General features: G+C 42.9%; 1 protein-coding gene across 1 annotated transcript; it reads left to right on the forward strand.

Annotated features, from left to right (window-relative positions):
• Positions 1 to 549: 549 nt before the first annotated feature.
• Positions 550 to 26560, forward strand: DCAF10 (DDB1 and CUL4 associated factor 10). The gene is made up of 7 exons (XM_077817826.1): positions 550 to 902; positions 6761 to 6874; positions 13256 to 13453; positions 13954 to 14156; positions 15618 to 15728; positions 19491 to 19636; positions 23606 to 26560. Exons 1-7 carry the CDS (start codon positions 565 to 567, stop codon positions 23972 to 23974), a joined length of 1479 nt encoding a protein of 492 aa, XP_077673952.1. The 5' UTR covers positions 550 to 564; the 3' UTR covers positions 23975 to 26560.
• The last annotated feature ends 1120 nt before the right edge of the window (positions 26561 to 27680 follow it).

The raw sequence follows: 27680 nt of genomic DNA on the forward strand, positions 1-27680 counted from the left end.
CCAAAGGAGCAGCAGCTCTTCCCGCCGGTACTGCCCTGCCCTGCCCCCCACGCCCCTCTCCCCAGCTGACAGCAGGCGGGGAGCTTCCGGGGGGCAGCCGTGCAGGGGTTGTGCACACGCGCGTGCATTTCTCGGCGTGCCCCCCCCGCCCCCGGCAGGATGTGCTCAGGGATTGAGGAAGAAGGGGTGAAAGGGGCGGTGACGCGGCAAGATCCCTGACTTCCCTCCCTAGCCCCACCCCATTCACACCCTCTTCCCCTCCCCCAGCTTCACGCCAGTGTGTGTGTAGACAGGACTCCCCCATGCCGGGGAGTGGGGGGGGGCTGGGCTGATCCCGCGCGCGGGCTGGGTCCGGCCCCGGGGGCACGTGGGCGGGGCGATGGCGGGGGACAGGAAGGGGCGGGGCCTGTGGGTGGCCCCGCCTCCGGCGGGGGCGGGGCCCGGGCGCGCGCGGGCGGTTTCCGGCCGGCGGCGCGGGCAGCAGCGGAAGCGGCGCTCGGGGGCCGGGCCCCGCTGCCGACGCGTCCCGCGCGCTGTGATGCGAGCGGCCGGGCGCGGCGCGGGATGAGCTCTGCGCGCGGGGAGGCGGACGGCCCCTCGGGCCCGCCCCGCCGCCCGTCCCCCGCCCCGCCGCCGCCCGGCATGGAGCCGCCCAGCGCCAAGGAGCCGCCGGGGGAGCCGCCGCCCGCCTCCCCCCAGGCCCCGGGGGGGGCGGCGGCGGGCGGGGGCCTGTTCGGGTGGCTGCGGGGCCGCTGCCTGGGCCGGGGGCTCTTCGTGGACCCGGCCCGCGACAATTTCCGGGCCATGACCGGGCTGTACAGCTCCATCCAGCCCGCCGACTCCGTGTACCTCAGCACCCGCACGCACGGCGCCGTCTTCAACCTGGAGTACTCGCCGGACGGGTAAGGCCCGGCCCGGCCCCGGCCCCCACCCCCCTCGGCGGCCCCGGCCCGGTACCCCCCGCAGTTCCCCCCCCCCACCCCCCGCGCCTCCCGGCCCACGGCCCTTACCCCCGCCGCCTCGATCCTCCCGTCCCCAGATACCCCCTCCCCACAGCGATCCTCCTGGTCCCATCCCTACCCCCATCTCCTCCATACACACACGGATTGCAGCTCTTCCTCCTCCACACGCACACACGCTGCTTTTCCTCCCTCCTGGCCCGGACCCACGTCCAGCCCAATCCTCAAATCCCCTGCCCAGAACCACCCCCCGCTTCCCCCCCCCACACACACACACCTGTGCCTGGCCCCATCCCTCCCCCACCCCTGGTCTGGACCCCCCCACACACCCCAATCCTTCCCTGCACCTCCCTATGCTGAGCCCCCACTCTTTCCAGCCTGGACCTCCACCACGACAGGGACCCTGTCACCTCCCCTCTCTGGGGAGCCCCCACCTCCAGATCAATAAGAGACTGTGACCCATCTGGATATGTACCCTTCTGCAGAAAGACTCCTTCCCATTCAGGTGGGGGACTGAGGGGTGGCCCTGCTGGGACATAGTCCAGTATCTTCCCACCCCCTCACCTGGACAGGTAGGAGACTGCTGGGACCCACCTGAGATACTCCCACCCTGACATTCCCTGGGGGAGGGACCCCCTGAAATCCCTAGGGGTACAACAGAGCTTTCTACCCACCATGGGAAACCAGTGGAGATGATCTGCTCCCTGGCGAAGCCCAAAGAGACACTCTCATTCCTGGTTTCAGAGTAGCAGCCGTGTTAGTCTGTATTCGCAAAAAGAAAAGGAGTACTTGTGGCACCTTAGAGACAAACAAATTTATTTGAGCATGAGCTTTCGTGAGCTACAGCTCACTTCATCGGATGCAACTCTCATTCCTGGGACAGAGGGATTTTGGCTCTGATGGGGATGGAGGGTGTCTGCCATGTGGGGAATCGGGTGCTGATGGGCCTGTCTCTGCACCTCCATGTGGGTCTGATTGGGTTTGGGATGATGTTTAGGTCACACTATATGGCAGAGGACTGAAGGGTGGGTAACACTGTTGTACTCAGCTGCAACAGTAGGTATCATGATCACAGGATGGACATTAATTGCCTTGAGGGGGGGAAATAGAGGGCCAAAATCCACTCATTAAACAGCACTTAGATGACTAGAATGTTTTTCAAAGGTTGAACTGTCTCTCTAACTAGTTGGAGGCTTAATACAATTACAATTAATAGTCTGTGGATCTCAAGGAAATTGACTGAGGTCAGTAACTATCCCTAGCCCTGCTGGGGAAATTGAAGGAGAGTGAATTGCACAAGATCACACAATAAAGCTGTGAAAAGAACTTGAGTTTTCCACCTCCTAATCCTCTGTCCCATCTGCTGGACTTATATGATAACGGAGGATAAAGGTGCTGATAGATGCAACTTACGATCCTTGGGGAAAGTCTCTAACAAGAAGCTGCGAAAACTGGCAACTGCAAGATGACAGGAGATATCCTGTGAATGGGTAAACTGGTTAACAGGCTGCAAAAAGTAGGAATAAACAACCAGTTCTCTGTAAACAAAATGTTTAGTAATGGGGTGTGCCTCAGGGACGAGCACCAGTGGTCAATACCTGGACCTTAAAGAGGAGTAGATGATGATTTGACAAAAGTTGCTGACACATGATTTGTTAGTCAAGATTTAGGAAGGAGTTGTGAAAAATTCCTACCCAACCTAGCAGCACAGAGTAACTGGGCAGCATGATGGCAGATGCAAGTCATAGAAAACAGTTCAGTGTTCAGTGGTGGGTAAAAAAGTGGCTTAGATGTTAGGCTGTATTTAGGAGAAAATAAAGAATAATACGGAAAACATTATGTAAACTTGATGGTATGTCCTCACCTTGAATAGTGCATTCAGTCTCTCTGCTAAACCTCTCGAAAGCAATGAATGGGAAAGGCCAATTGGATAATAAGGGAACCAAGAGGGTGCCCATTAAAACTATGAAATCAACTACTGAAACCAATATATTTAAAATATATCTAATTCTGTGGAACTTCCTATGTTAGGTTATTAGACTGAACAGTGATTAGACATGTATATAAACAATAGCATTTCTGGATATGCTATTTTAAAAGAAAGCACAAAGTATCCTTTCAGGGCCTATATAATCTAATAACAATTTTGGATAGGAAAAAAGTCTTCCTCATAGACCGGGGGGGTAGTAAAGTAGATACTGGGACAAGACTGACTCTTGACCTGTCTCGGAATAACAATAGCTATATTCCTACTCCTAGGCAGGTGTTAAAAGTTAAACCAAGTTTCCTGATTTGACAAACCCATTCCAGTTTCATTTGCTGTTCTGAAAGTTTAACCAGTACAAATCCAATGTTGGTGTGTGAGTGCATTATTAAAGTGTATGCTTTGTTATTTGGCTGAAGAGAGAATGAATCTATAGGTCTCCTGCCCATTGATGTGTGTGTGAGAATAAGGAACCGAGCAGATGCCGTAAGAGACGCTGTCGAGATTTGTAGGCCAAAACGTTTTGATCACTTCTTGCTTGCAAAGTCTTTGTCGTTCAGTGTGGTAATTTCACCAAATCTTTTAAAAAGATTTTTACACTAATAAAGTGGAGTGTATTCATGTTGCGGGTAGGGAAATTCAGTAAAGAAATAAATCTGTCTAATGCTTTCAAGAGTTGATTTAAAAAAAAGCTACACTGCCAAGGCTTAACTATACAATGACACCGTGTATTGGGACCAAAGATTTTGTGTTAAGGCTGAATTCTGTTTGCCTTACATATGCAAATAGTACCACTGAAGTCAATGGGACTTGAGAATAAGTAAGATGAGCACAGCTTGGCCCAGGGAGTGGCATGGTATGTAAATGGTTACAATTCTGTTGTAAAACAGCTGGTCACAAGCTACTGGAGACAACTTTGAACCTCTTCGACTGAACCATCGCTTTAATGACTACCTGCGCCATGTTTGAGCCAATGGGCCTCTGGGTTACAAAAACTAGTTCAAGGTCTGGGACTTGCTGTATTCACTTTTATGCCAAAAAGACAGTGCTAGGCTGGGGGAGACCAATGTCAGTTCTAAGGTCTTACCTTGGGAGACCCACTTGGACTACAAACAAATGACTTGAGCCATTGGAAAGCTGTGGATCTCCACTGTCCAGCAATATAAAGTATTTGCTTATAACTGCAGCAGGTCCTATAACGGGATTACGTAGTCGAGATCTGATTACTATCTTGTTGCTTTTTCCACTTCCATTGACTCTAGTAGAAGATATATTACCAACAGTGAGCACGCAGTAACAATAGTAGGAAGCATTTATAGAGGATTAAGCAAGTGCTGTTTTGTGTGATGAGAAGTTTTCTTACACTGGGACTCTTGCACTGGCATAGCTACAGTGAAGCATCACTTCAGACCCCTAGTGTACATGTGCTGCACGGATGTAAAAAGTCACTTGCAGTGGTGCCAGCGTAGCTACCTCACTACAAAAGTACTCATTGTAGACAAGGCCTAAGCTGCCTTTACACATCCGATGATCCTGGGCGGATTTGGGAACCAAATTGACACTTGGCGCAAGTTAGCAGGCACAGGCCTACTGTAACTTATGCTAGCTAGAACATTCCCCATGGGATCATTCTACTGGTTGAGGATTTGGTGGAGCACATTTTCTTCTTGGCTGAAATACCCCATTGCATCACTCTACACTACTCAAGAATCCTCTTATGCTGGGGAAATCCTTAGCTTCCCATTTAAGGCAGCTCTAACATCAGTTTGTGTAGCTCTAGGGATGCAAAGTGAGCTTAGTAATGCTGCTCATCTGGCTCAGTGATACTCAGCTAATTTTAAAAACATAAATGTTGTGTGGTAGTGAAATGGGATACCCTTGATTAATGCAGAACCAGACTTCCCCAAAAAATTACTGCTATCTTATACCTATGTGCCTCTCTGGGATTTTTGTAAATTGTCTTGCTGCCATTTGCTTTCCTAGTATTATCTGTGAACATGCCCCGAAAAGGATCTTAGGTTCTCAGATTCTGCGAACAACTTTTGACAACTGTTAACATCAGTGAACAGGTACACCTAGGCCAGTCTTCACTGCATTTATAGCAGGATAATTAACACCTGCTAGCTATTGCTCTGTAAAACCCTCGTGGAGTCAAGGCTTTGTAGTTTTTATCGCAAGGTGGGGCTCAGTGAGGTGAACGGGATGTTGATCTTGCTTACGTACATTGTGGTAAAAGCTACCTGTGTCTTACCTCCTCTAGGATTGTACAGTGAGATAGCTAACCCACATTTAGTTTTATCCTGCTGTAAATAACTACCTTTCGGTTGTGAAGACACCCTTAGCCACAGCTAGTGACAAATGACACATTTGCAAATCTTTCCTATGACTTCTACCTGTGTTTTAAATCTTTAAGATTTAGTAACGCACATCAGCTTTATTTTCTTCTAAAGTTTTAACAATAAATGGTTGAGTCCTAAAATAGCCAAGTATTTTAAAGTTCTAAATGATTGCCAAATTCTGCTCCAAAAGCGTGGGTTTTTTTTTCACATGCAGAATAATTGAGAAGTTTAACAGAGCTCCTCGAATGGTCAGATTATCCTTAAATGGCACTCTATTTGAATTTTTTTTTAAAATTAGTCAGTTTAAAGGAATTCTGCTTTCTGACAGAGCACTCTTTAAATAGTGTATCCTGAATGTTTTCTTTCCACTGACTTCAGTAGGCTTTGGATCAGGACCCAAGTGAGCAGCTACCTAACTCAAAATTATTATAAAGAAAGGGATAAGCTATTATGACTGAGTGCAAACTAATCTGACTTTCAGAAACAGCTGCCTGAAATGAAGTAATTATCTGGTTTGGTTAGTATTGGTAAACATCAAATAGTTTTAAATTGCAAATTTTTTTGTTTATATTTACTGGTCAGTTGCTGATTACAGAATACCTGCATGTGTATTAGTTTGAAATGATCCAAACACATACATTACAACTGGCAGGGTGGTGAGACATGACCCAGATTCTAGAGTTCTCATGTGTGTTCCAAATGTACTTAAGTACTGCTACTGTCCATTGCGTGTATATTAGAGGTTTCTATCTGAGGATCTCAACACATGAATTAATATAGCTTCACAGTACCCTTCTGAGAGGCATGTATTCCCATCGTATAGCTAGAGGAAGATGGTTAAATGCCCAAGGTCGCATGGGAAATCCGTGATAGAGGTGGGGATAGAACCCACATCTTCACTACTACTCTTCATCCTTCTTTTCCTGTCCTTATTACAGACAATAATCCTTAACCAATCAGTGCACACTTTCCCACCTAGGAACCCCTAGGTTAGAATATAAAGTACTGCACTGATAGGGCAAAGTGTCCTTAAAGATCACTGTAAAAACTGTACTAAAATATACCTAATTGTGTCATCAAATGTTATGAAGTAACACATCCGTTCAATAGCTATAAAACAACCATACTATATATAAAACACTCTGAATAAAAAGATCATGTGATCACACCAGCTGTGCATCAATGTATGCCAACAGCCAGGCTGTTGAGGAGATGGAATCTTTCTGAAAAGGTAGTAGAGGAATTGACTTGGTAAGGGAGTAAGCAGTAGATCAGTTTCCACTGTACAATCATGAAGTAGGAAGGGTTTGAGAAAAGGTAACTGTACAAAGCCCATCAGAACAGTATCCATCTGTAAAATGTGCACATTAGCAATAAAACAGAGATGAATCAATGACAACAGCTGTAAGGGTTACTTGTCAGTGTTTGCAGCCTTCATTTCTCTTTACTAACTGCAAGATACCTCTCTCCCTTTTCAGGTCAGTGCTGACTGTTGCTTGTGAACAGACTGAGGTCCTGCTTTTTGACCCCATATCTTCAAAGCACATCAAAACTCTCTCTGAAGCTCATGAGGACTGTGTGAATAATATCAGGTTAGTATCATGGGAAACAAAACCAAATTTTCAGTAAATAGAACTCCAACATTTTTCCTAACTGTAGGTGTTAACATGTTCATGATGCTGTAGTGATATACAGATCAGTCCTGTGCTTTTTGTCTTGTCGGCAGACAATGTGGTATAACTCTACCAGTTCACAAACTGCAGTATGGGTGTGGGGAGAAAGTTGATGGAAAATCTTACAAATAAGAAGGCGCACAATGCAATATTGAACGTATACATACAACGCACCTTTGTCCCTTTAAGTCTCAGGCTGGAGCAAGTATAGCTAGAAGAAGGAATGTTACTGGAGGCAATGTAGTATAGTGGATAAGGGCCTGCACTGTGCATTAGGAGATGTGGGTTCTAGTCCCAGCTCTGCCACTGCTTCACTATGTGATCTTGAGCAAGTCACTTCACCTCTTTGTGCCTTTTTCCCCTTCAACACTTTGTCTGTTTTTACTGTGAGTAAGCACCTTCTTCCATCCTTCCTAGAGGTGGGGATGGGACAACTCCCACCCAGAGGTGGCTGTAAAAGATAGGCCAGCATGACATATGGTGGGAAGAGTGCAGGGACTGAGTTTCTCAACATGGCATTGACCTTCCTGCTAGAGCCCTTTACTCTTGTCTTTTTATTTGCCTCTAGTTTATAGATATTTGGTGTATTGTCAACTCCGCTTTTGCTTTTAGAGATCCCACTCGCTGTAAATGCTCATTCTGATACCCTGCCCTCTTTTATATTGTAAATTTCCAAACCTGGGATTCTTAAAATATTCTACTCCTGAAAAGTGAAAGAGTAAAGATGGCTGATGGGGTTCTGGGTTCTGTATCACAATGTTTTTCTTATCAAATGTGCTCAGTTTACAACTAAACCTGCGGTGATTTAACCTGCAAGCCCTACAAATGCAACATGAGCTCGGAGTCGAGCTGACTTCTTTCCTCTTCACGCAGCATCACCAACAATAAACCAGACCAAGTACGCCCTCAGTGTACAACCCAGATACCTAAGAGATCTATGGATGACAATGTTACAGAAGTAATTTTTTTAATGTGTAAAGATAACTGACTGGAACTGAGTTGATCTGCAAGGAAGGGTAGAATTAAGCTCTCACCCATAGCTATGTTGGCCCGATAGAGCTAACCAGGGTCCTCTCCAGTGTATTTGGTCATGTCCACCTTGAGTGAAAAGGTGCCATTTTTACATAGTTACTGAGCAATGTAGAACTGGTTTCTATTTTGAAAAATACAACGTCTCTGGTGTGTTTATCACCATTCTTTTTCCGTGGTTTGAGGTTCTTGCCTTGCTGCAACCTCTCCCCTTAAAGCCAATCCCTGCTGCACTGTCTTTATTTATTCTGGATCTGTTTAATCATTTCAAGCACCTCCCTTACAACGCTTTCATCTGCACAAACAGTCTTGTCATTTTCCTCTGTGCTGAAGCAAAGCAAGCTCATAGATTTTAATGCCAGAAGGGATCGCTGTGATCATCTAAGTGGACTTGCATTGTGTAGGTCATAGAACGTCACCCAGTGATTCTCCCATTGAGCCCAACGAACTTGTGGTTGAAGCAGAGTGGATATTTTTAGGAAGAATCTTGATTTAAAGACTTTCAGTGATGGAGAATCTGCTAGTTCCCTTTTTAAGCTGTCCCATTGGCTAATTACTCTCACTGTTCGGTTTTTTTTAATCACACCTTATTTCCAGTTTGAATTTTTCTAGCTTCAGCTTCCAACCCCGGGCTCTTGTTCTGCTAGATTAAAGAACCTTCTAGTATTGGCTGTCTTCTCCCTGTGTATACTTGTAGACTGTGATCTAGTCAAGTCATGGGTCTGAACCAGGGTTTTTGTCTGAAGCCCAGAGATTATCAGTATAAAGAATGCTATCAGGTGATACCGAAGTGCTTCATTTGATGACTGTAATAATCTGACTAGACCATCCATAGTCTTGCACCATTCCCGTTTCAAAGTCTTCTTACTTGGCAGAAGGTAAAGAGCCTGACTTCTGTTTTTCCCAGTGTGTCTCCTCACTAAATAGTGGAGAGCCAGTATGCACATTTGCGGCAGACGTTGGGTGGTGTGTACAGACTGATGCAAGTGTGTAGTACATCTGCCTCGTTTCATGCATAGGTTAGTCGGTGTGGAGTGAATGAAGTCAGGGGACAGCATATTGAACCGTCAGAATACTCAGGGTGGATAAAGATCATGGTTTTCTTAAAGATTTTGTTAATCATTTCTTTTTTAAATATATGTTTACATTAGTTTTTTTTATTTACATGTTAGTTCTTTACTTCCTGTTTTGTAGTCTTAAATTACTGAAGCTGGTATACTCATTTTAGTGAGCATCCTTTCAGACTTTTTTTTCTTCTAAGAACTTTTGCACTTAAAATCCATGTCCGTGCTGAAAAAGAAAAATCGGGGGCGTCAATGATATATTTACTGTCAGACATAAAACTGATATGCAAATGGCTGTAAATATAGCACAGCCTAACACCACGTTCCTATAGATTGAAATTCCATAAACCAAGAAAGCTGAAATGCTTTCATCAGGGTTTGCAACCTGAAGTCAATGGGATTTAGGATTTTTGGAAAAATCCCACTTTTACGTGCCTAAATATAGGTTTAGGAGCCTAGGCCCTGCTTTTGGAAACTTTGGCCTGTGTATTAGTTAATAACTTTTTCACTGTTAACGAGGAGCAATTTTTGTTTTCAAGTGACAGATTTTGACACTAATGCTTTCAGTAATGATATCCCTGATGCTGCGGGCACTTATGGGCATGCTTAACTTTAACTACATTGATAGTCCCACTGAAGCCATTGGGACAAATCATGTGGGTAAAGTTGTTATCTTAAGCATTTGCAGGATCCAGACCTTCACTTCCAATATTCTGTGTTTTTTGCCTCTAGCAGTTTTGCAACATTGCGGTGATACTGTACCAACAGTGGCATTTAGAAAAACAGCACTTATAAATTAGGTTTCAGAGTAGCAGCCGTGTTAGTCTGTATTCGTAAAAAGAAAAGGAGTACTTGTGGCACCTTAGAGACTAACAAATGTATTTGAGCATAAGCTTTTGTGAGCTACAGCTCACTTCATCGATGTGACATTTCTTAGTCTCTAAGGTGCCCCAAGAACTCCTTTACTTATAAATTAGTTCATTTTAAATTTTAATCTAAAGTTGCAGTATCATACATTTTTAAATTAGTTTTACAAAGCCTCAACCTGATCTAAATCAGTGACTTCTTAGAAAAAATCCAGTGGCTTAAGTCACCTTGACTTTATATCATTCCACCCTGAGAATAACTAAATTATTGAATTGCCATGTTCACTGTTCAGTCCAGCGTGTGCACTGAGTAAGGCAGAGGTCCTGTATAGGAAAAGTGTGTGGTTGTCATTAAAAGCGGTATCATAATCCAGATGCACAAAGGGGTGGAGTTCCAGCTATGCAGGCATTCCATGGCTCTTGAGTGCGTGACTACACAACTCGATCTTTTAGTGCAGACTTTTTAGTATGGAATTCTTTAAGATTTTAAATTTATTTTTGTAGAGGGAAGTGATTGGGGTGGGGGGGGGGAATAAAACTGTAGGACTAAGTAAGGAGAGGTTGGAGGAAGATGAGGAGAAAGGCCAAGAAACTAGAAGAATGAGGTCTGGCAGGAGAAGTTAGTGATTGGAGAAAGGTGGGGAGAAGGTATACCTGACCTCCTATGATGGCAAATCCTAGGAGAAAATTGCACAGGTCTGTCTTACTCCTGTTACCGCTTTTTTAGATATGTGTTCAATCCTGTACAGAGCTCCCTCTGCTGGCTCTTGTCGCCACAGCAAGCAATATTCCCAGAGTTTTACTGTCTTCATGCTGGTGCCTACAATAGGCAGTGAAGGAAACTACAGACGAAACCAGTAGGGACTGAAGTGTTTGCATTTGAGATTCTGGAGATATTACGAACGCTCTGGATAAATAAAAAGAAACAACGCCAAAACATCAGTAGTGTCTTTAAACATTTTCATGAGTCGCAGTAAAAAGGCAAATACTAAGCTAGGAGGATAAAAATGCATATTTCACTATGTCCTGGTCAGTTCTTTGTTGGACTAACTCTCCTGTATTGTTGAAGGGCGTCTTTATACACTTCTCAGTCAGTTTGCGGCCAGATTTTCAGAAATTCTTGTACTCAAGGTAGTAATGCAATTACCCTGGGTGGTGGAGTACAAACATGGCCCAGCCCAGATTTAGTTAGTTGTGTGGCAGCACGTCTGAAAATTTGACTACCGTTAACTTTCTTCAGTCACCAAAACTTTGAAACAATCTGCTTTGTCAATAATATTAATAGGTCACAATGAGTTGAGGTCTCCTTGTGCTCGGGTCAAAATCCCTTACTAATTTCCTTGGATATTTAAGTGACAGTGGTGTGCTGTATAAAACCCCAAGGAGTTTGTGACTTAGCCAGAAAATATTTCAGGCATAAAATGCACTGGCTAACCCAGCTAGGTGAGTGCTTTTTACAGTGGGACAGGGTTTAATAATGGGCTAATATTGGTAGGCTTCACAGAAAATGTGTTCTGTTTTTCTTAAAGGAGGGATTTGAATGGAGAGAAGCTAGTGATTTTGTCCAGCAGGGATGGAAGGGACAGCATGGGAGGAAGAGTCAAAGGATGTGGTAAGGAGGGAGGGGAAAAAAGAGTAAAGAACAGTACCATGTCATCTTAATTCAGTGAAACCTACTAGAACCTTGTGCTATCTAAAGTGTGGAGATGAGGATTCCTGTATCTTTCAGCACTCTGCCTATTGACAAGAGTGGAGTGATTCTGAAACCAAAGTGAAGGCTGCAGGTCTAAATGAAGTCTGACAGCCTTGAGAATATCCCTCTAATAAAGAGGCTCCCCAAAGGGAGTCTTCTGCTAACGGTGGTCTGAAAGCTGGCTGGTCACGTGATGCTAATTTCTAGCGTCCAGCTGCTAAACTGTACTAAAAGGCAGTTAAAAATACAGTCAATCCTTCCCTAGTATCTTCCGCATGAGCAATTGCTTTAGTTGCCACAGGGATGACAGGCTATATATAGTACAGTGTTGGGTGCCTATATAGATCTGTAGAGAAATAAATGACTAATTTACTAATATTTGCTTGATTCTCCATCAGTTAAGAAATGTGTTTTATTCCCCTGCCCAAAAAGTATTTGTGGGGGAGATCAGTGTCACTAGTGCTACCTAAGACACATTTGGGCCTCTTTTCTATTTTAGTGGCAAGCCTTATAAATCCAATAAACACTTACCGCACATCTTCCATGGCAGTTTGGCTTTCAGGGGCGTCATTCCATACATCTATTAAAAGGCCAGCCATTATTCTACAATCTGCTAAAGATGTGGTAGCAGGTAGTGGGACGTGGAGGGACTTGGGGGGGTCATTGCATTCAAAGCACATGTACAGCGCTATGGCCACAAGTGCTAATGGATGGATAAACCGATCAATCTCAAATAGGAGTAGGGGGTGGCAATACATCTGTGTTTGGCATTGGTGTGACCATTACTGGAATGCTGTATCCTGGTCTGGTGCCCACAATTCAAGAAGGCTGTTGATAAATTGGAGAGGTTTCAAAGAAGAGCCACGAGTGATTAACAGAATGGAAAACATCTTGTAGTGAGAGACTCAAAAAGCTCCATCTATTTTGCTTAATAAAGAGTAGGTTAAGGGGTGACTTGATTAGTCTGTAAGTATCTACATGGGTAACAGAAATTTGATAATGGGCTCTTCAGTTTAGCACACAAAGGTGTATAACAAGATCCAATGGCTGGAAGTTGAAGCTAAACAACTTCAGACTAGATATAAGGCATACATTTTTAACAATAAGGGCAATTAAAAATTGGAACAACTTATCAAGCGTTGTGGTGGATTCTCCATCACTGGAAATCTCTAAAATCAAGTCTGGATGCTTTTCTAAAATATATGGCAGGTTCAAACAGGAATTAATTCAGGAAAGGCTTGTGTCCTGTACAGGAGGTCAGACTAGGTGATCACAATGGTCCCTTCTGGCCTCATAATCTATGAAAACCACCAATGGGACATCCCTGAGACAGTTTTTAAGATGTGTCCATGCTATGAAAAAATATTGCCCTCCCCTGCTCTATTTCCATAGATCTTGTTAGCTGCTTTCTTTAGTTTGTCCCTGGAGATGAAATATGAAACTGATACTTATGTTTTTGCCTCAAAAAGAGTGGTAAGATTCACATCACTAAACTGTCTGCTACTGCAAACTATCCATCCTTTGTGTGTGGCTTTATTTTTATAAATCATAATTCCCAGTTCAGGAGTAAGTCTGAAACATCTTAGACACACAAGGCAGACAAGACTGTGCTTGCTTTACAATATTTAACTGTCTGTCAACTTCACAGGTTTCTAGATAATCGACTGTTTGCAACTTGCTCTGATGACACTACGATAGCACTTTGGGATCTGAGAAAGCTAAACACAAAAGTGTGCACTTTACATGGTCACACAAGCTGGGTGAAGAACATTGAATATGACACCAATACCAGACTACTAGTAACATCAGGGTTTGATGGCAATGTGATCATTTGGGACACCAACAGGTATGTGAATATGGGTTATGTATGGTCATTAAATATATGAAATGTGATAGGGACAGGGCTCTTTTAAAATAGATACATTCATCTTGGATGAAACTCTATTGCTCTGAATGGAAACTTAATACATTCTTAAATTTTGTCACTGATTGCTCATCAGCCAATGGTGATGATCAAGAATTAGGATTGCCTTATTGCGATGAAGATCTAGCAACTCAAAGGAGGCTACGTAGGTCAGATTGAAACAAAGCTGAAAATGTGCTGTCAATCTAGAAATACAAGTGTGCACATTGAGGATCCCCACCCCCCTATTTAAAGTCCAGTTTAAATGAGATCCATAAGAGTGTACAAATGGTGAATGAGTCAGTGGGGGACACAGAGTGCTCTGCACTTTGAAAATCAGCTCATGTGTTTCTGAATTGACCTGTGGATTTCAGAATCTAACTTTGGCAAAAACAGGAGCCTAATCTTGGCCCTAATCATCTCTCTCATTTTGCACTATCCAGGTGCACCGAAGAAGGATGTCCTCACAAGAAGTTTTTTCACACCCGTTTTCTCATGCGGATGAGACTGACACCAGACTGTTCAAAAATGTTGATCTCCACCTCCTCTGGGTATCTTCTGATTTTGCACGACCTTGATTTAACCAAGTCATTAGAGGTTGGCAGCTATCCAATATTAAGAGCCAGAAGAACTGCATCAAGTTCAGGTGAATTCTTGTTAGTAAAAATCTGTACATTGTGATCCATTTGATAGAGGTATATGTATACTGTTCCCTTAGAGAGTGGCTAAGAAGATTCTAGCAGGAAAGTGGCACTATGATAGCTATTTTACCTTGTTCAGGAGTGATTCTGGCCTGTAGTTAAGCTGACCTAAGTCCCCATATAGACAGCGCTAGATGAGTCAAACAACAAAATTCTTCCATTGACCTAGCTACTGCCTCTTGCGGAGGTGGCCTACCAGTGCTGACGGGGGAATCCCTCCCGTTGGTGTAGGTAGTGTCTACTCTGAAGCTTTGCTAGCATTTTAAGTGTAGATAAGCCTTAATAGGATACCACCAGAGAGTGATCAAATATAAAATAACTAATGTGGGAGACTGTTTCCTGTTGGCCTGTCACATGGATGCTGTGAGATACTTAGTAGCAGGGGGAGGGATAGCTCAGTGGTTTGAGCATTGGCCTGCTAAACCCAGGGTTGTGAGTTCAATCCTTGAGGGGGCCATTTAGGGATCTGGGGCAAAAATTGGGGATTGGTCCCCCTTTGAGCAGGGGGTTGGACTAGATGCTCTCCTGAGGTCCCTTCCAACCCTGATATTCTATGATCCAGAGAACTCAGCAGCAGGATATTCTGTGGTTCGTGGTTCATTTTGCCACATTGCAAGAACTTAACAAAATAGTCCCCCAAATTAACAATGTACTCTGTGCCTCCCTTACTGTTTGGTGTCAGTCACTTTTGTCTTAGCAGAGCTACTATAGGCTGCCCAGTGGTCAATACAAGGTAACCTACTAAACATGCAGTGCTGCTCTGAAAAGGGACTTTATAAATGGCATAATGGGGCTTCATGTTATTTCCTAGCAAATTCTCTGTAGTTACTAGTGAATGGAGCAGATTTTTTCTAATTGCCGTCTGCCGTTCATACAGACCCTGAATCCAAGTTGAAGTTTGTTGTTTGACTCATCAGCACCCGTGGCAAAGATGCTGCAGGTCAGACCCTGACCCAAGTTACCCCTGTGCAGCCTCGGTCTAAATGGAGTTGCACAGGTGTGAATGAGAGACCGTTTTACCTTTCGACATCCGTTACTGCAGAAGCATGAGCAGGAGAGAACCCAACTCCTGACTCTTAGACCCTAGGTTGAGTTTGTAGTGCTGGCAGTTTACTTGTAGCAGATGCAAACATGGATCCATAATGGTACTTCTAGGGTTGTTTTTCAGAGCAGAGCCACACTTTAAATTGAAAAGAGTGCACTGAACACTAGCTTATTTGGGGTTAGAAGGAGTGGTTTGGTGCTCAATTGTTTGTGGTTTAAGGCACTTCTTGGGAAAGCACTGTCTTCATTAGTGAGCCACATTTGATTAGGGCTGTGCTGGTTTACGTTCACAGGAGGTTATGTACAAAGCAAAAGAGCTTATCCCATCTGTCAGATTTACATGGCTGCTACTCTGGTTTCAGACACGACAGCTACCAGTTCATCTGGTCCTAGAGCTGTGGGTTCACCATGTCACCAAAATGATTCCGGTCCGTTGTCTGAGAAACACATGTCGCGACCCTCCCAACGAGAAGGTATGTTAAGACTAGAATAAAATGCATAGGTTCTTATGTGTAAGTGGGTCCAGTGAGTAGCCAAAATGTAAACGTGAATAAATAGTGTGTACTTTAAGTTTTATATACTTTCCTACCTCTTATTGCTTAGGCTATTTTAAAAATCTCACTAGGCTTTACACAAATTCCATACTATATATCATCACAGTGTATAGAATGGTGATGTCCGGAGTTCTAATGTTGTTGCTTTCAGAATTCAAGAAACAAGACACTTGTTTTACATTATACATTAATGTATAATATGTGGACAAATGGATGAGTCCAGAGGGGAGAGACGGGAAAAAAAAACGGGGTTTAGAAAACATGATGTATGAGGAAAGGTTGAAAGAATTGGTATGTTTAGCCTAGAGAAGAAAAGGCTGAGGGAGAACATAAGTCTTCAAGTATGTAAAAGGTTGTTATAAAGATCAGTTGTTCTCCACTGAAGGAAACACAAGAAGTAATCGATTTAATCTGCAGCAAGGAAGATTTAGGAAAAACTTCCTAACTCTAAGGATATGTAAACACTGGAACCAAGGGAGGTTGTCGAATTCAGGTCCTTGGGGATTTTTAAGAACAGGTTAGCAAAAACCTGTCAGGGATGATCTGCCTCCATGCAGGGGACTGGACTGGACTAGATCAAGGTCCCTTCCAGCTCTACACTTCTATGATTCTATGACATAAGCACCTTTATGCACATGAGGAAATCAGTTATTTTTTTGTGTAGTATTTCTCAGTGCAGCTTATTCATTTGAGTACACCTCTATCCCAATATAATGCAGTCTGAGATAACACGCATTCGGATATAACACAATAAAGCAGTGCTCTGGGGAGCGGGGCTGTTTTATCTTGTTATATCCGAATTCATGTTACCGCAAGTGGTTCCTCTGCACCCTCCCCCTTACTTGCTGCCCCCCCACCCCAGCTCATCTCTGCTCTGCCTTCTCCCACGAGCGAGCGTGCTGCAGCTCCGCTTCTCTCCCCTCCCAGGCTTGTCAGGCCAATCAGCTGATTGGTGTGGCAAGCCTGGGAGGGGAGAGAAGCAGTGCGCTCGTAGCGGAGGTGAGGTGGGGCAGGGGGGCCGCAGCAAGTATGGGGGTGGTGCACAGGAACCGCTCCCTGCCCCAGCTCACCTGGTGTGGGAAGCCTGGAAGGGAGGGGGAGAAGTGGAGCAGAGGAAGCAGAGGTGAGCTGGAGCGGGGAGTGGTTCCTCTCCCTACCCCGATATAATGCATTCTCACTTACCAGATAGTAAGATTTTTTGGTTCCCGAGGACCGCATTATATCGGGATAGAGCTGTAGTTGGGGCATTTATGCCACCATTGCTAGAGGAAGACATACAGCTTCTTTTAGTAAATGGAAGCAGTTTTGAAAGAGTTTACACTTGGAAAAGTGATTTTGTAAAAATAACACCTTCTTACTCAGTAGAACTACTCCCCGCTGCTTATATGTTCAGTTTCTTCTGTTTGCTAGGGACAGAAAAAAACATTTTACTGCTTCTCTGAGCCAACCCAGTAGAGAGTGAGACGGATTCTATTCGTCCTTGGGCATCAACAGAATTGACCATGAAATTCCAGTTACAGGGCAAGTTGTAGACCTCTAAAAACCTATTAAAGTGAGAGAGACGGAGGGTGGCTTCATAGACTGGACTGGGACTCAGGAGAGTCACTGCTCTGCCAGAGACATTGTGTGACCTTGGGCAAGTCACTAAATCTTTGTGTGTAGGGCTGGAGGGGCTTTGAGTGGTCATCTAGTCCAACCTCCTTTCCCAACTCCCATCCCACACTGAGGCAGAACCAAGTATATCTAGACCATCCCTGACAGGTGTTTGTCCAGCCTGCTCTTAACCTCCCATGACGGGGATTCCACAGCTTCCCTTGGTAACCTATGCCAATGCTTAACTATCCTTAGTATTAGGAGAAATTTTCTAACTGTGTCTAACCTAAATCATCTTTGCTGTGGGTTAAACCCATTACTTCTTGTCCGACCTTTAGTGGACATGGAGAACAATTGACGCTGCTCTCTCTATAATAGCCCTTAATGTGTTTGAAGAATGTTATCAGGTCACCCTTCAGTCGTCTTGACTCAAGACTAAACATGCCCTGTTTTTTACTCTTTCCTCATAGGTCAGGTTTTCTAAACCTTTGATCATTTCTGTTGCTCTCTTCTGAACTATCTCCACTTTGCCTATATCTTTCCTAACGGGTGGTGCCCAGAATTGGACGCATTACTCTGACTGAGGCATCCCCAGTGCCAGGGAGAGTGGGACATCTCCTGTGTCTTACAAAACTCCTGTTTTTGCACCCCAGAATGATAGTAGCCTTTTTCACAACTGTATCAATTGTTTACTGATGTTCACTTTCTGATCCACTGTAACCCCTGATCCCTTTCAGTGATACTGCCATCTAGCCAGTTATTCCCCATTTTATATTCATGCATTTGATTTTTTTTCTTCATTGAATTTCATCTTGTTGATTTCAGACCAATTCTCGAATTTGTCAAGGTCGTTTTGGATTCTAATCCTGTCCTCCAAAGTTCTTACAACCCCTTCCAGCTCGGCGTTATCTGCAAATTTTATAGGCATACTCTCCACTCCGTTATCCAAGTCATTAATGAAAATGTTGAATAGTACCAGGCCTAGGACTGACCTCTCTGGAACCCCATTAGAGTTACAGATAACTGCTCTGTCAAGTTGGGGGGTATCAGTGGCTCATGTCAAGTATGGTCTTTCAAGCAGTTATGCATGCACCTTATAAAGTCATCTAGACCACATTTCCCTGTTTTGCTTATGAAAATGTCATGTGGGATGGTATCAAAAGTCTTGCTGAAATCAAGATATACCATGTCTACTGCTTATCCCTATCTACTATGCCAGTTACCCTATTGTAAAAGGAAATTAGATTGGTGTGGCATGATTTGTTTTTGATAAATTCATATTGGCTATTACTTATTACCCTGTTATCCTTTAGGCGTTTACGAATGGATTGTTTTAATAATTTGTTCCATTATCTTTCCATATATCAGTTCACCTGTAAAATAGGGATAGCGTTGAGCATAAAGTCACTAATGACTGTGCAGTGCTCAGATGTTGTGGTGATGTGAGGGTTGGTTATAGGAGTACCTAAATGTGAGGGCAGAATCTGCCTGCAGAACCTTTTAGTGGTGATCAACAAAAAGGAAAGAACCCAGCTTGAGATTCAGATCCCAGGGTGAGTTTGCACAGCTCGCAATAATATAAACATTGTTTACTTGTGAACTGAGCAAGGCTGAAACAGGAAGGCACTCCTTCCAACGCCCATTTTAGTGTTACTGTGGAACTGTGCTCTTTAAAAATATCTTGCAATGATGTTGAAAAGCTGAACGTTTGTGTGATATCCTCTATCTTTGCACATGCGTATTAATGTCATCTGAGATGGGTTCACACAGACTTCTTAAAAGATAAGTTGTCAGAGCAGAATCAGGACTCTGGTGGTCTCTTGCTGCTCTGCTACTGACTAATTGTACCCTTCAGCAAGTTACATAATCTCTGCCTCAGTTTACTTATCTGTGGAACTGGTATAAATGCTTTTTAGGGTGGTTAAGTTTGTGTTAATCCAGTTAGTCTCTCTTACAATGTGATGTAAGTTTCAAAAATTTATTTTTCATTTGATTGCGTTTTGCTATGTAGCGTTGGTCAATAGTGAAAAGAGATGAACTGTTGTGTAGTGATACTGTGTGACTTGTGGGTTGGTATCTCCCTCCTAGGTGGATCTCCACGAAATAGCCTTGAGGTTTTAACACCAGAAGTTCCTGGAGAAAGGGACCGTGGTAATTGCATTACATCGCTGCAGCTCCATCCCAAAGGATGGGCTACTCTTCTTCGGTGCTCAAGTAATACAGATGACCAGGAGGTAAAACAAACAAACAAAAAAACCATGGCACATACTTAAAAACTTAGCACTTAGAATTAGAAGTGTCAAATCCTAGAACTGCATATCAAATTCCTTAATTGTAGGTGAACGTGGATTTTGCATCTCCATGATTGAGTGCGGATTAACTTTTTCTGGTTACAATACACTGTTTTGGATTGAATTAGGAACGGGGTGACTAGTTGGTATTCAATTTATGCCATTTTCCTAATCTTTGCATTCCTATATTTAGGAATGATAAGAAGCGAACAGTAATGTGGGGAATCACCTGCTTTTCCTGACCACCATAGCATGCCTCTCTCTGGGAGATTTGCAGTGTGAATGTTTGTCCCATTCCATTTGTCGCATGGCATGCAGGTGAGAGCAGGGATTGGGTAGGCAGCCTGCATTTCAGTCTGAATGTGACCAGTAAGGACACAATCAAGGAAGAGGCGTTTGAGCTGAGAATTTGTCACTCTGACAATCTGGCAGAAGGAGCGTACAGTTTCTCACGGTAACAAGGACTTCAGGCTGCGCTGTCATCCGTCTGACTCGCCTGCCGTGGTGCGCAGTAGGTAAACAGAAGCTGCACCTGAGCGCTCCAGAGGGCTTCAGCGGAGCTCCTTAAAGACAGGCAAACGTGAACTATGGAAACACTTGCAGCCAGGGGAAAATGTGTGGCCCTTGGCAAGAGAGCAAGGGTGCAGATCCAGAATTATCGAGTGTTCTTAGTCAGAGAATAGCATACCACCTCTTTTGCCATTCCTGGTGTTTTGCAGGGAAGAAGCATGTGCTAGCAAGTTGAATCACTGACCCTACATTACCTGTGTGCTTCACGCAGGACCCCAGGAACTCAACACCAAAGACCAGGAGGACCAAGTTGTTGCGTTTTTTGGTTTTTTTTTAAATGCAAGTTTTGCCTTCAGGCTTTTGGTGGAGAAAACCACTCCTGCAAATCCAGAAGCTTGTCTACAGATAATGAGAGGCATCAGATTACACCATTGTTCTGAATAACTGTGCAGACATTAAAGCCTCAAGGAGTGTTCATAATAGCGTGTGGCGTTTATGTATGTGATACAACTTTGTATTCACAATACTTGGCTAAGCCAACAGTCTGCAGCAAATGTGATTCTTTACCAGTAGAGAATTTGTTGGCTGCCCTAAGCGTTTGATAACAGCAGTTCCTAAATATCATAGTATATGCCTGTTGGAGGTTATCAAGATATCTTGTTTAATTATCTGCTTATAAAAGAGAGGCTTGTGTGCGCTGCTCTAAGAAATCTGATGTTACACTGCTGGCTCCTTAGCAGAATATCTGTGGATCAATGAATACCCTTCTGGAGAGACTTTGGTGGTAGAAGTTAGCATCTTGGTTTAAAACCACTGTCATATAGTTTAGGGCCAGAAAGGCAGCATTAGATAATCTTGTCTGATCTCTATTATATCACAGGCCATTAAACTTTTATCCAGTTACCCCTGTGTTGAGCCTGATCACTTGTCTTTAGCTAAAGCAGATCTTCCAGAAATGCATCCAGTGTTTATAATCAGCTGCAGAACATGCCGAGCTATCATTTGTGAGCCACCGATTCCATCCTCTAGCAACCTTCTCCATCTTTGAAATGGTGAAAATAAAATTGTCCCTGAAATCTCATTGCCATTGCGAGTTGTGCTGGAGCTCGCCTGAGTAGTGCGCTAGGAGACCGAGGGCATATATTCAGGTCACTTTCTAAGAGCAAAAAGGCTTATTTTTAATAACACGTGCCAGTGATAAACCACATTGTTTAGCTCCATCTGACACGTTTTGCATTGGAATGGCTTTGTTCCATACCAAAGCAACTTCCACGTTCTGCAAGTGTCTTGCAAAGTAATTACTGGAAGCTTGACAGACTTGCACTGAGATGGATAATGACTAGTCTATGAATTGACAATCAAACCATTGTAAGATGCATTGTGTTACTTCGCACTAAAAAGTACTTTCCGAAAATGCAGATAACTGAGTTTCCTTGGCTAATTCAATGTGAGTGGCCTAAATGTTTCTCTTCTAAGAAACCAGTTTCTAACTAGGACACGTGGCTGCCTCATTCTTTCCGTGCACATTTACATAAAGCATTAGACTCCAGTCCATACATTATGACTTAGATCGAAAAATTGTTACAGGTTGCTTTCCCAGCTTTGCTCCACACATCTCATTACGGTTGGAAATCATGAAAATTCGTCCAAGCTCAAGTCACAGTGGTGTAAACTCCAACTTGTCATAAGCTTAAAACAAAAAACCTCACCACCCTTAGGTGCTTATGCTGCAAATTAAAATTCTCTACTGGTGGCTAGTCAGGACAAGCAGAACACAGAGCTGCCCATAATGGACAAGCATTAGTAACTTCAAGAGTGAGCTCTGTTACAATGCAGTCAGAGGTGCCTAGATACAGGATTGCCTTTCCCTATCTATATAGGGGCAAAGAAACATCCAAAATAAATGGATGATTATTGGATAAGCATAAAGGATGGAAAGGCTTTTATAAAAGGTTTTGATGATGCAGGAGGTAGCTTAGTTACAAAAGAAGCTGGTAATGATACAACTCAAATGAGACTGCATGGACAGATTCATGACTCGGGTCAGTTCAGTATAGTGAATTGTTCCTCTTATCTGTTGGCTACATAACTAAAGGCAGTTTCTACACTCTCTGCAAGGGTACAACCAGCTTCCTTTGTGAATGGTCTTGTGAGTGCTTCAGTAGATTAGTCTTGAGGATAATGAATGGAGTACCCTTCTTGTTGTTTTCAGAGGGATACTGAGTTCTGACCTTCTGTTAAAGCCAAACCTTTTCCTCACAGTTTCATGAGTAGGATACAAAACTTTGCCAGATTAAGACATAATAATGTTGCTATATAGTTGGTTTTTTACAAATATTGGAGTCTCTAAAGCTAGCGTCTTGCATTGTGTTTTCCAGTCATACAGCACTTCAATGAATTGTTGCAAAAAGTGAAATTCACATTTTAGATGTAAAGACTTCTGTGTTGTGTGCTACAAATTTGCATTTGAATAGTGATTTCAGAGCACTGGTAAAATTCAGTGTTTTGCATTAATATCTGATTTACATTCACAATTTAAACCCCAATCCTGCAAAAATGTAAGTACATGCTTCACTTTAACCACAAGTAGTGCCATTGAGTTCAGTGAGATTGCTCATGTGAGTAAAGTCACGTGTGCACCTCTTTTCAGAATCAGTGCCTTAAATGTGAATTGCAGTGACCTGTTTAGTAGGCCAACAAATACAAAAGGTACGACCTTGTCCTCTCCCTAACTTTAACCCCAAAGTGTCAGAGTGGTTTTCTCTCTAGTTATTTGTTCAGCAGTACTTTGAGAAGCACTCAGTATGAATGAGTGCCTTTTCCTAGGATACAGTTTCTAGATTGCCAACATTTGGATTAATGTTGGCTGGGACTAATGTACATATTGACATACTGCCAGTGATCTTCCTACAAAAGGTTTTTCTGTTTTCTTCTAAATGTTTTTTCTAATTTGTGTTGCGGTTCAAAGGGTGCAGAAATTGCAGTGTCTAATCATGAGTCACTGTATCGCAGTTCCAGTTGAGCCTCTTATTTCCTTGAGTGTTTCCTATGCTGCAGTAGGTGCATCTTCTCTTCTGTTGAGCAGCCCTGCATTTTACTTCCTCCAGCTAAATCAGATGTTGTATTTTGAATGATTTATTTTAGCAACGACATACCTGCTTCTGCACTGAGAGAAATCCTGTGTCAGTTTTACCTATTCGGTTTAAAGGGGGGAAATGGCCTAAGGGCTGTTCTGTTTTAAAAAGCTCACAGCCATCAGTGGTATCAAAGGAGAGAGAAGTAAAGTGTTGGCTTTAGTTCCTGTGTCTCATTCCCTTCACCTACAAGGTGGGGTGAATGAATAACTGGGTTGCTCCTCGTGTATGTGGACAAATATAACTTTCCTCTCTCTCCCCTGTCTAGTGGACCTGTGTGTACGAATTCCAAGAAGGAGCCCCAGTGCGCCCCGTCTCACCTCGTTGTTCTCTCCGCTTGACTCACTGCATCGAAGAAGCCAATGTAGGCCGGGGTTACATCAAAGAACTTTGTTTCAGCCCTGATGGTCGAATGATTTCCTCCCCACATGGCTACGGGATCCGCTTGTTGGGATTTGACACGCAGTGCAGTGAACTTGTCGACTGTTTGCCCAAAGAAGCCGGTCCCTTGCAGGAAATTCGCTCTCTGTATTCACACAACGATGTGGTACTGACGACCAAGTTTTCTCCAACACATTGTCAGATTGCCTCAGGGTGCCTTAGTGGACGTGTTTCTTTGTATCAGCCAAAGTTCTAGGCACATCTTGCATCAACAGGAACTTCACAGATGTTTGTTTTTATAATTACTTCAGTTTGGTTGAAGTGTGTTCTTTTAACAAAAATCTTGTAAATGTGGACAAGATCATAATTACTATGGTCTGTGAACATAGCGATGAAATGAGTACTCAGTCCAGCACTGTGTGTGTTCTGACACTACAAGTCAGGCTCTGTGCATTCTGTTTTCAGCCTTCCATGCAAACCTTTGCTTCTGATGATCCAGTGCCACTGATTTCCAGGCTTTCTGGTTTCACAGTAGCACTTGTTGGTCTTTCAGCGTGACTTAGGGTGGACTATCTGCAAGATGTCTGGCTAGGGCTGAGGGAATTGTTACACCAAACAATGCCCACACATTTCCTGCTGGTACGATCTTTCCTTGCCACAAAGGAGCTGGACTTCCTGACATACTCTCACTTGGCCTCCGATTGCTGTAACTTTTCTCTACAACAATTAGGTAATGGAGCTGTTCTCCTGCACACTAGATTAGTTTAGCCACAAAGAAACACTTTCCTTTCACAATATAATGATTGACTAGAAAAATGTTTTCACCTTTCTGTAATGTTTTGCTATAGTTAAATCTCTTAGCTTGTTTTCCTTAATGTGCATATATTGTGTTTTATTATAAGATGGTAGAAGGTCAGGGTGGAGATGCATTTCCTCCGTGAATTCAGTAGGAAGACATTGCCATATTGAGCAGGGAAGCCAGAGTTGATCATTGCAAAGTTGTTGTTTGGAATGTTTTGACATAAAATGACAAGTTAAAAATGCCCCCGGCGGAGTAAGTTGTGCCCCAGACACTAAGGTTTCTAATTGCTGCCCTTGTTGTAGGAAGCTTTCCACATTAATAAAAAATCGTAATCACATTTTGTTTTGAAACGTAAGAAATGCTACACTCTAAGTTTCCCTTTGTGTTACCAAGGCTGAGCTGCATAATAAAATACCCTTTTGTAACATGCCCAGATCTTAGCCACCACCTTTGCAAAAGAATTAGCCTGCAGAGAGCCTGTTGTCATTCTGCCAAACGAAGCAGCCCTTCAGATTCCACAGTCAGTCTGGAACAGAGCACAGTATATACAGGCTAAATATATAATTATCTGGATTCAACTGGATTTTTCAGCAGCAAGAATGCACGGATATAATTACTCAGTTTCACTTATCCTCAGTGCTGTTTACCCTTCTGAACATACAGTTGCTTCACTAGTAATCACAAGAACATAATGTTCTGAATATCATTTTTATCTGCAGAAAAAAATTGTCCTCTAGTGGCTCAAAACCCAACAGTGTGCAAGTGGATGTAGGTATAATTTCATAGTATGGGTAGAAAGCAAATGATTTTAATCATATTTAAAATTTGGAATTCCTATTGCATGAAACTAGGAACTAAACTTCTCCAGACTTGACAAGTGCACAGACTATCGTTAAGGAGGAGATGAACGTGGCTTCCTCCTAGTCCCCTTCTGGAGGCAGCAAACCTTTCTACATGCTCTTAGTAGGGACACTTGCTCAGCTACAGTACTAACTAGGTTAAAAAGCTTTTTTAAAACCCACAGTCAATTTAAATATATAGGAATGAGACTTTATACTAGAAATTGCCAGTAAAAGACTTCCTAACCTAAATTGTACTTAGCTTATCCCTGAGGCTTTAGTAAGCGAAACACTCCTGGGGACTTGACCTGATTTGGACCCAGTGAAATGGGAGAATTTTGCCTGAAAGAATATAGATTTTAGTCCGCAGTGGTATCTGAAGGGATTTTAAACAAAATATACTTTAATGTAGATTGACTCTTGAACAAAAAACAGTCTGCAGAAGGCACTACAGGTCCAGGGTGGAAAATTAAATGCTGATTAGGTCCAGTAGATGAAGATCTGGAATCCTGCCAATGGACTGGATCACTCCATGAGTCATGCCCTGTGTGTGTGTACCAGAATGGATCAGTGGAACTCACTCTGAGTGGCTGGTGCCTCATGGGAAAGCTTTGGAGAAACTGATTTAGGAACCCAGCTGCTTTTTGCTACTGAGGGTATTTGCATGAAGATTGGATTGTTGTTGCTTTTGGAGGAAGGTTAATCTACTCCTGTGTCATCTCCTGTTTGAAATTATATTTAACTCCATAGCAACTAATTGTTTGAGGATTGAGTTCAAGTGACTGAACATGCAGCAACTGAGAAACGAAATTCCCTATTTCCACACAAAATAAGCTGGAGTTGTTGAATCCTTCCCTACCCACCCCCATTTCTCCTGTATTAAATGAACTCTCTGTATAATAGCCTTGCGTTTTGAGGGGGCAGTGGCTCTTAACCTAGTCATACTTTTACGTTTAATGGAGCAAAGTCTAGGGCTATCCCTTCGTCGTCTTACAGCAACTGATGTACACAGGTACTTATGCCCAAAATGAAAGGACATGCCTTAGATTCAGTGTGTTATTGAAGTGAAAACTGGGTACTACATGAGCTCTTTTATCACTGGCGCTACTACCAGGAGCTCAGAACAGCAGTGATGGGAGATGTACAAGTAAGTGATCAAATTATGTATTCTCTTGGCATTAAAAGCTTGTTTTAAAACAAATATACTAGGCTGTGGGAGCAAAATCATTCACTTTGACACCACTCAGAAGAATATGCACTAGAAATAAACCATTTTCAGCATAAAGCAGAATGATCAAGTCAAATAAGTTTACTCGTTTTTTCTCAAAGAAAAATAAAGGGGATTGAGTGGCTGTAGTGGGACACATGGTCCTACATGCCAGTTTTACTCATCCTATAAAATGGCTTGTCCAAAATGCAAATTATTGAAATGAAAAATCCCTTCAGTCTTCACCCGCCTTTGTTATGTATCCATTTTGTACTGTTCAATAGTCTGAAAATTTAATTCTCAGTCAATTTGGATTTGTTGAATGAGGGTAGGTCTGCTTTCAAGGTATTTTCCTTCTTTATGATGTAAGGGACTACAAATTACATTAAATACCCAATGTACTACTCTGCATGACTAGGATGCAAGCTTCTGATCTGCAAAGAAGTTAAACTCCTGTGGAGAATGTCTCTCTAATTTGGAAACAGTTTTTAGATTAGGCTTTATATTTAAAAAAACAGTTTACAGAGGAACAGGAATCTGCTGTTATCTGTGTTTGGGTGGCAGAACTCCTAGATATAAATTGTGCTCTTCAAATGAACCGTAGTGGAAGATTTACAGCTCACAGACCAAAGGATGGCAAACCGGGTTAAGTTTGTGTAGCCTTTTAGTACTAAGTTAATTTTAAAAACCAGAATGAAGAGTATTTTCTCAGCCAGCATGCACATATGCAACTATCATACCCATTAAGAATAATATATCCCTACAGAATTATGTAGGACCCTAATTCTCCAGCTTTTCTTTCTGTGGACCACTTGATAAGGAAAAGTTCTTTCCAGGGACCATCTCGTCTCAGAATACCCCAGTCTGCTTCTCCTTGGCTTGCTAAATAATTTGCTGAAAAGATCAACGGTCAATCCTTTCGAATTGCTCTAAAGTACTGTCTGCCCAGGTGTATTGATTCGAAATGCAGAAAAGCACCCTGACATAATTGCAGCTTTTTGTAATTTCTATTCAGACTATCGGAATTCCTTGAAATGAAATGCTCATTTCGCATTTTTTTTTTTTAAATCTATGCCTGTCGACATGCACTGAGTATTATTTTTAATTCTACCTC

Source organism: Eretmochelys imbricata, chromosome 5 (assembly GCF_965152235.1).
Source record: "Eretmochelys imbricata isolate rEreImb1 chromosome 5, rEreImb1.hap1, whole genome shotgun sequence".
Lineage (NCBI taxonomy): Eukaryota > Metazoa > Chordata > Testudines > Cheloniidae > Eretmochelys > Eretmochelys imbricata.

Bases quoted from the DNA above. Each gene is read 5' to 3' on its own strand.
- DCAF10 (XM_077817826.1), top strand. From the start codon at position 565: ATGAGCTCTGCGCGCGGGGAGGCGGACGGCCCCTCGGGCCCGCCCCGC. The intron at 903-6,760 runs GTAAGGCCCGGC...CTCCCTTTTCAG, and splicing joins CTGGAGTACTCGCCGGACGG to GTCAGTGCTGACTGTTGCTT. The intron at 15,729-19,490 runs GTATGTTAAGAC...TCTCCCTCCTAG, and splicing joins GCGACCCTCCCAACGAGAAG to GTGGATCTCCACGAAATAGC.